Consider the following 8,792-nt stretch of genomic DNA (forward strand, 5'->3'; position numbering starts at 1 on the left):
GCGGTGTCATTTGATGAGCAGAGTTTCTTAATAATCTTCGTCTAGTTCAACTTTGCCAGTATTTCCTTTTACGGCCGGCACTCTTCGTATCCTATTGAAGAAGTCACTGCCTACTCCGAAGTCGTGAACGTGGTTTCTTGTGTTTCTTCTGAAACCTGCGCATCGAGATCTGTGGTCTATCGGTAATAATCTTTCAGTAATTGATTGCTGCATGTGCTGGGGAGCACAAGCGAGCCCTTGTGAGCAAGCAGAGGAAGGAGGGGTCCGCGGTGTGGAAGGTCCGGTCCAGGGCGGGGACGATGCCGGGGGCTGGTGGAGGCTCCGAGGAGGGACATGAGGCTGGAAGGAGTCAGGAGAGGCCTCCTGTCCTGTCCTGTCCTGTCCTGTCGCGGGGATGGCAGCCTGCAGCAGGTCAAGGGTGTGGGACGGTGACATGGAGGCCGTCAGCATTATTTGAAGAGTGGGAACAAGAGGGGAGAGCCAGGGCACTTGGGGCAGAGAGTGGGGCACTTGGGGTGGGGGCACAGGGAGGAGTCGAGGGGGAACTGTCCAGACGCCTTAAAGTCCAGACTAATAGGAGGCACAGGGAGCCCCCTGGGCAGAGCCTGAACTCTCACTAAAGTGGGTCGGCACCGAGGGTGTTGTGGGGGAGGGGGCTTGGGATCGGGGATCCGCCACGCCTCTGCTGGAGGTCCTGCCTCAGCACAGGCACTGGCATGTGGGGCGTGATCACTGTGCCTTCGCTGAATGAATGAATGAATGAATGAAAGAACGAATGAATGAACGAACGAATGAATGAATGAACGATCGAATGAATGAATGAACGGGGAGGTGAGGCTCCGATCCCAAGCTTTGAGCCACGCGTGCTTCCTTTGTTCCCCCCGACAGCTCTGGAGAGAGGTGGGCGTGGTCGGGGGGCTACACGCCCCGGACCTCACTGTGGCCTCTCGACACCCGACGGGAGCCTGGAGCCCCTTCCTGCCCCCTGGCCCACAGGGCCGCAGAAAGCGGACGGCCTTCCTAGCGGGGTTACTCCTGCTCGTGGGGGCACCCGTGGGAGCCGGCCCGCCTCAGTGGCAGCCCTGGACGGGGCCGGACAAGGCCGACTCTGGGGCCACCGCGTGCCTTGGGCTGTGCCGTCCTCCCGCCGTCCGCCCTGTGCTCCTACTTCCAGCGTGGGAACGGGGCCCGGAGAGGGGAAGGGCTTGCCCGGGGTCCCCGCCCTCCCCTCCCCTGCCCTCCCCTCCTGGGCCCTGGGCAGGCCAGCTCCCCCCGCCCCCCTCCGCCCCCCCCCCCGGGGAGCACCTCAGGGGAGCACCGCAGGGGAGCACCGCAGCCGCCCTGCTCTGGAGGGCTGCATGGGGCTTCATGCTCTCACACGGCCTGGAGGTTCCTGATGAGTTTTGAACGAGGGCACCGGGCCCCTCACGTTCCCCAGCCGGCGCCGGCCCCGGGGCTCCTCCTCCTGGGTGGACAGCAAGGCTTTTCCTCTCTCTTGAAGGCGGTCGCCCGGTTCGGGACACAATCCCGTCGGATTGCATGTCAGGAAGCGAGTGCATAAAGACAGGAAAAAAAGGAACACTCGAACCTTTCCTGGTGAAAACGGAGGCCCGTTTTAGCTTTGACATCAGGGCACCCGTGGGCCTTTGCCAACACGGAGGGGGCATACGGTCATGCAGGTTGGGGTGACAGCTCTCCAAGGGCCCCGTGCGCCTGGCTTGGGGACACTCAGGGCAGCGGGCCGGCAGCCCTCCTCAGGCCTGAAGGCAAGAGGGCATAGCGAGGGGGCAGCTGGAGCTCCGGCCACCCTGCTCCTGCTGGGGGCTGGGGGGTCTCAGGAGAATCTCTGCACTGTCCCATCTGCACGCTGGAACCCCTAGAGCACCCACAGCGTACTCAATACAGGATAGCTTGTCATTTGAGGGTGGCCCCAGCGCTCCCCGTGGAGTGCCCACCTGGCCCCAGCCCATCCGGCCCTGCCCCGCCCCGCCCCAACCCTCCCCACCCTGCCCTCGGGGCAGGTGCTCAGGAGAGGCACCCGGAAGCTCCGAGAGGCTCCCCACGGCCCCTCCAGGAGCTGAGCGACAGACCCTAAGATCTGGGTGGGGGAGGACAGCCTTTTTCCTTTCCTTGTGTCTACTTCTGAGTCCATCAGTCGCTGGATGGGGGCCGGGAGAGGGTGGGCCTCGGGCCAGACGGTCCCTGGCAGCCCAAGGCCACGTCTGCAACGGGCCAGTCTCCAGCTCCTTTAGGCCAGCAGCGTGGGGGGCTCTGTGACGTGCCCAGTGCATCCCAGGGGACGGGACCCAGACTGCACCTCCTCGCTGCCGGTGGGTCCCTTGGTCTGACCCGATGTTCCACGGGACCGCAGGCCGATGGAGCGCTCTTTCGGGAAGCCCTCGGTGGCGGTGCCCGGTGAGGGCCCCCGGGGCAGGCAAGGCCCGGTCCGGTCGGGACGGATCTGTCGCTTTGTCCCGCACGTTTGACAAAGTGGCCGTCCTGCCCCTCGCAGACTCGTGGCGGACCCGTGGAAGCCGGAAATCAGCTGCTGAGCGGTGGTGACATTCGTTGCTGCCTGCCGCACGACCCACCCCAGCCGTGCTGCCGAGCGCCCCGGGCAGCTGGCGGGCTGGGGCGGAGGCTGCTTTCTGGAGCACGGAAGCCAGAGGCCTTGAGACGGACCACATCTGGGGCCCCATTCCGAAGTACCTGCCATCGGGCGGCTGGGGCCTCCCGGGGGTGCTCGGCGGAGAAGGCCTCTGTTGTGCAGACAGCGGCCCTAGCTCCGCACAGCAGCCGCAGGTGGCCGAGAACACGTGTCCTGTGGGGCTCGGGGATCTTTGGGGATGAGCCTCACGGGCTTGGCATGAAGAAAGTGCCCGCGTTCGGCTCTCCTCCCCGCTGTTCCTGAGCCCACGCACGGGGCCTGCGGGATTCCTGTGCCCGCTCCCCATTGCCAGCTAGTCTGGTGGTGGCTTTGGACGGGGACAGTTTGGAGCCGTCCCAAGCCAGGTATCCACATCCCCCTCTGCCCCTGGAAGGCCACGGGCTCGTGTCTGGTCGCCCACATCCTGTGGCTGTCCCAAAGCCCCAGATTCCAACATGACTGCCCCTTGTCCGCGGCCGTCCCTCGCTGGGTGGCTCCCCTTTGGGTCTGAAGCTTAATGTCATCGGTCCAGGGCACGCCAGTGGCCAGGAGCTCTGGGCCTTCCTGGCCCGAGAGCCGCGGCTGGTCTGACCAGCTCCCGGGATGAGCTGGGCGTCCCAAGACTTCCGTGCTCCTCCGGGGGCCCCAGCCTCGCCGGAGGCAGAATCTGGTCGTCCTGGCTCTGAGAAGGAGGCCTCAAGGGCCAAGGAGGTCACGAGGCTGAAAAGGTGCCGCAGGGACGCGTCCAGCCTCCCCACCCTCACTCCCGGGCACCCCTGAGCTGGCCTGCCCGTGGCCTTGTCTGCAGGCCCGAGTGTGGTCCGACCGAGGGCCCCCTCCCCCCCACAAAAGCCTCCAGTTTCTGGCAGTGGACTCTGGAAAGATCAACAAACAGCCCGAGCGGTGGAAACATCTCTGGCTCTCCGAGTTCAGACAGACAGGGCCTGGACGGAGAGGGACCCCGGCCGGGGCCGCCTCAGAGAACAAGGCTGCAGCCTGTGTGGGGGAGCTGACCAGACACCCTCTGGCCGCCGGGAAGCCGGTATAGACAGATGGCGTGTGTGCTTAACGGGGCAGAGCAGGGAGCGGGAGCCTCTGCAGGGCCCGCCCAGCAGAGCCTTCTGGGCCTGCCATGCCAGCAGAGGCGGCGGGGCGGGGGGCGGGGGGGCAGGAGGCAGGAGAGGCTCCTGTCCCCACCTCACGGGTCCCTGCCTGGGGGTCTGGGTCCTCACTGCGCAGACAGGGGTGCCTCGCCAGATGCAGGTGGCTGTCACAGGAGGCAAAGGACCGGGAACCCCTGCAAAAGCCTCCCTGAGGGAGGTGCACGGGGTCGGCGTTACAACTGGCCTCCCCACCTAGGGCCTTGGAGAACAGAAGCAGCCAACATTTACTCGTACTTGTACATTGGACACGCTCCCAGGGTTTTTCCTGCCATATCATCTCGGTGGCTCTCAACCACCAATCAGTTAGGACTGATTATTTGTCCCACTTTACAGACGGGGAAACCGAGACCCGATAAGGCTCTGTGGCAGTGACAGACAGAAACCAGGTCTCTGGCCTGGCTCCCACCCGCAGGGCCCCCACAGAGCCTTGGGGAGGCCCCTCCGGGGGTGCTGCCCTCTGGGGGTGTGATCACTTCTCAGCCCGGGCTTTAAGAAGGAAGGAGAACTTTAGAAAAAGCTAGAAGCCCATCTGCTGTTAGCACTGTCTGTGTACTGGTCAGAGATGCTCCTCCTCCTCCTCTTTCGCCTCAGGCATCACCTCCCGCATCGCCCTTGTCACACGTACTCAAATTTCCCGGGGACCCACTCTGAGCAGGGTCCCGCTCGCCTCCGCAGCCCCGCTGCGGGGAGGGATCTCTGTTTAACTTTGCTGATGAGAACAAGGAGCCCGGAAGCCCTTCCCCGCGTCCGTCTGGCCTGCAAGGGAGGAGAGGGGACAGAGGAGAAGAGAGTGATGATCAGGGCTGTAGATGTCACCTTGCTCACACCTCCCCTGGGAAGGGGTGTCTCCACCTGGGCCTTGACCCGCGGTGACGAGCGGCGTGCGGAGCCCTGGGCCGCCGTCTCCCGAGTCAGCTTGGACGTCCGCTCCTGATCCGGCTGTGGGCTCCTCGAGGGGCTTTGTCGTCCTCGTGCCTGTGTTCGGCCCCAGCCCAGGGCCTGCCCACGCGGCCGGGGGCCCTGCGGGGATGGCAGGGGGTGCTCCTCGCTGCCAGCCACGGCCGCGAGCCGCTCCGGGGACCGGGTCCTGGTTTACGGCTCGCGGGGACCCTCCCACCTGTTGCTCCGCGGAGCGAAGGCTGAGGGCCCTGTGCGTGCGGGGAGTCTGATCCCTCCCAGGCGGTGGCCAGCAGGAGCCTTCTGGAGGCACGGGGTCCCCATCTGGAGGAGTTCCACGGGGGGGACATTTCAGGGGCAGAGCCAGTAAGACAGGGACGGTGACTTGAGGAGCTCCAGGCACTCAGGGCTTGCAGTCCCCGGTCCCAGCGGACCCCACGGCGGGTGACGGACAGGGGCGGGGGGCCCGGGGTCACACAGCCGGAGCGTGCACCTGGAAACCAGACCTCGTTCTCTTTTCTTGCAGCTTTTTCCTTTAATGCCCTTCCATACTGGCAGGAAAGACGTAAGGACAGTGCCGGGAGGTCCTGTGCTCCTCCCTCTCCCCAGACGTCGGTCCCCTGGCTCCCAGGTCCCCGGGGGGTTGCACCGGCCACACTCACGCTGTCGCTTTCTCTGCACGCGTGCACGGGCACACACGCGTCTTTCCTCGGATCGTTGGAGAGTAAACGGGAGACGTGGTGCCCCTCGGCCCCCAGACACTTACGCCCACTTCTGAGAACGAGGACATTCTCTCACACAACCTGGGACGAGCCATCCGTGCTGGGGCGGTGGCACAGATACGACGCGATGTCTCTGCCTGGGAGGGACCCCGGCCGGCACCCTGGGGCACTTGGGTACCACCCTCTCCAGTCTTTGAGTCTGGGCCGGTGCCTCGGCCTTATTTCGTCTCTGTGTGACTCTGACATTTTGAAGAGCAGGGCTGAGTTACTGAGGGTGCCTTTCGCTGAGAGAGCCCGGGCCCGTCCGTGTGCACCAGGCCACCCCCTGCCCCCGACGCCCTCCTCGCCGTTACACCTCGCAGCCGCTACCTGCCGGCTAGCCCGGGTGTGAAGGTGGGGGCCTCCCGTCTTCCCGGGGCTCTGGGGCGATGACGATCACCCTTGAGACGTGTGGGTGCCCCTCGCACAGGGCTCCAGGGGAAAACTCCCACTTAGCACCCTAAGATCCTCGAGGCCGCCCCAGACGGGGCCAGCAGAGACATATAGGTTCCAGGCTGTTCAGACGATGAGTAAGTGAGCAGGTGAATGAATGAAGGAGTGGGTGAGTGAGTGAACGAATGAATGAATGAATGAGCCAGTAGACGAGTGGATAAAGGAGCCAATGAAGGAAGGAAGGAAGGAAGGAAGGAAGGAGCTGGTGAATGAATGAATGAATGAGGGGTGGGTGGGTGAATAAAGGAGATGAATGAATGATCGAACGAACGAGGGAGTGAGTGGAGAAAGTAACCAGGAGGAGGCGGCCGTGGCTGGGGAGTCAGACACCGGGGGATTCAGTCTTATCTCTGCCTGTCCCTGTCCTCGGGCACGTCCCTGCTACACTCCGGTCTGCTTCCCAGCTCGCCATCACGCCCACAAGGCGCAGGGCTGTCGCCATCAGCCCCTCTCCCTTTCTGGTGAGCTCAAGTCCTTCGCGGGGGGGCGGGGGGCAGCAGACGCCCCAGAGGATGTGGGGTGGAGCGAGCTGGAAGGGCCCCAGGGAGCCTTTGTGTCGGGCCCGTTCCTTGCACCCCAGGCTTGGTGCCCAGTGTGGTGGCTCCCGGTGGGTTCCACAGCCCCTTCCTTCCCAGCCTGGCTGGTGGGCGGGAGGGCAGGTGCGCAGCACCTGGGGACTGTCTCAGGGTGAGGGAAGGGACAGGTGGACAGGTGTGTGCCAGGGTCTGATGATGGCACTGATGAGGAGGAGGAGGAAGAGGAGGGGAGGAGGAAGAGGAAGGTGAGGAGGAAGGAGAGGAGGAGGAAAGGGAGGAAGGTGAGGAAGAGGGGGAGGTAGGGGAGGAGGAGGAGGGGAGGATAGAGGAGGGGAGGATGAGGATGAGGGGAGAAGGAAGAGGAAGGGGAAGAGAGAAGGGGAGTAGGAGGAAGAGGAGGGGAGGAGAAGGGGGAAGGGGAGGAGGAGGAGGAAGGGGAGGAGGAGGAGGAAGGGGAGGAGGAGGAAGGGGAGGGGAGGGAGAAGGGGGAGAGGAGGGGGAATGGGAGGAAAGAGAGGAGGAGGAGGAGGCTGAGGAGGGGGAGGGGGAGGAGGAAGAGGAAGGGAGGAGGAGGGGGAAAGGAGGAGGAAAGGGAGGAAGGGGAGGAGGAGGCCTAGGAGGGGAGGGGGAGGAAGAGGAGGAGGTAGAGGAGGAGGAGGAGGGGAGGAGGATAGAGGAGGGGAGGATGAGGATGAGGGGAGAAGGAAGAGGAAGGGGAGGAGGAGGAGGGGGAGGAAGGTGAGGAAGGGGAGGAGGAAAGGGGAGGAGGAGGAGGGGGAGGAAGGGGAGGAAGGTGAGGAAGGTGAGGAGGAGAGGGGAGAGGAGGAGGGGGGAGTGGAGGAGGGGGGGAGGGGGGGGAGAGGAGGAGGGGGGAGGAGGAGGAAGGGGAGAGGAGGAAGAGGAGGAGGAGGAAGAGGAGGAGGAAGGGGACGAAGGGGAGGAGGAGGAAGGGGACGAAGGGGAGGAGGAGGAAGGGGAGGAGGAGGAGGAGGAAGGGGACGAAGGGGAGGAGGAGGAAGGGGAGGAGGGGGGAGGAGGAGGAAGGGGAGGAGAAAGGAGGAGGAAGGGGAGGAGAAAGGAGGAGGAAGGGGAGGAGGAGGAGGAGGAAGGGGAGGAGGAGGAGGAGGAAGGGGAGGAGGAGGAATGGGAGGAGGAGGAAGGGGAGGAGGGGAGGAGGAGGAAGGGGAGGAGAAAGGAGGAGGAAGGGGAGGAGAAAGGAGGAGGAAGGGGAGGAGGAGGAGGAAGGGGAGGAGGAGGAGGAAGGGGATGAAGGGGAGGAGGAGGAAGGGGAGGGAGGAGGAGGAAGGGGACGAAGGGGAGGAGGAGGAAGGGGAGGAGAAAGGAGGAGGAAGGGGAGGAGAAAGGAGGAGGAAGGGGAGGAGGAGGAGGAAGGGGAGGAGGAGGAGGAGGAAGGGGAGGAGGAGGAGGAGGAGGAGGAGGAGAGGAAGAAGGAAAGGAAGAGGAGGGGGAGGAAGAGGAGGGGGAGGAAGGGGAGGAGGAGGGGGACGAGGAAGAAGAGGAGGAGGAGGAAGGGGAGGAGGGAAGGGGAGGAGGGGAGGAAGAGGAGGGGGAGGAGAAAGGGGAGGAGGGGGAGGAGGAGGAGGAGGAGGAGGAAGGGGAGGAGGAGGAAGGGGAGGAGGAAGGGGAGGAGGGGGAAGGGGAGGAGGGGAGGAGGAGGAAGGGGAGGAGGAGGAAGGGGAGGAGGGGAGGAAGAGGAAGGGGAGGAGAAAGGGGAGGAGGGGGAGGAGGAGGAGGAGGAGGAGGAAGGGGAGGAGGAGGAAGGGGAGGAGGAAGGGGAGGAGGGGGAAGGGGAGGAGGGGAGGAGGAGGAAGGGGAGGAGTTGGAAGGGGAGGAGGAGGAAGGGGAGGAGGAGGAGGAGGAAGGGGAGGAGGAGGAAGGGGAGGAGAAAGGGGAGGAGGGGGAGGAGGAGGAAGGGGAGGAGGAGGAAGGGGAGGAGGGGGAAGGGGAGGAGGGGGAAGGGGAGTGAGGGGGAAGGGGAGGAGGGGGAGGAGAGCTCACTCATCCCTGAGAAGGCCTCTCACAGGGGCTGCTCCCAGCCAGCCCCCCAGCCCCGGGGGCACAGGTGCAGAAGCCCGCCGGCCGTCACGTGCTCCTCTGCTGGGCTCCGGCACCTGCCAGCGCCCGGCCCTGCTCTGAGGGCGACAGCGGGAGGGCGGGAGGGCGGGAGGGCTTCCCCGGCCCCTGGACGCAGACGCCTCCCACCCCGTCCCGGCTCTGCAGGTGACCCCTGCCAGCGCGCACACCGCGAAGGGCGGCCTCTCCGGGCAGGGCCTACGGACGCCCGGGAAGTGCTCGTCCCTTCGCTGCCAGCTCC

At 65.1% G+C, this 8,792-nt stretch overlaps 1 protein-coding gene across 1 annotated transcript; it reads right to left on the reverse strand.

Moving 5' to 3' along the window:
- Positions 1-2,248: 2,248 nt before the first annotated feature.
- On the reverse strand, positions 2,249-8,427 carry LOC128776233 (basic proline-rich protein-like; the record flags this gene model as incomplete). The annotated part of the gene is given in 11 exon segments (XM_053900601.1): positions 2,249-2,648; positions 3,208-3,329; positions 4,663-4,830; positions 6,866-6,946; positions 6,949-7,018; positions 7,222-7,315; positions 7,350-7,671; positions 7,673-7,897; positions 7,900-8,132; positions 8,176-8,263; positions 8,266-8,427. Coding segments are annotated over 11 exon segments (1,965 nt in total), but the record flags the coding sequence as incomplete, so codon positions are not given.
- Positions 8,428-8,792: the final 365 nt, after the last annotated feature.

Source organism: Panthera pardus, unplaced genomic scaffold, assembly GCF_024362965.1.
Source record: "Panthera pardus isolate Hobbes unplaced genomic scaffold, ASM2436296v1 HiC_scaffold_12, whole genome shotgun sequence".
NCBI lineage: Eukaryota > Metazoa > Chordata > Mammalia > Carnivora > Felidae > Panthera > Panthera pardus.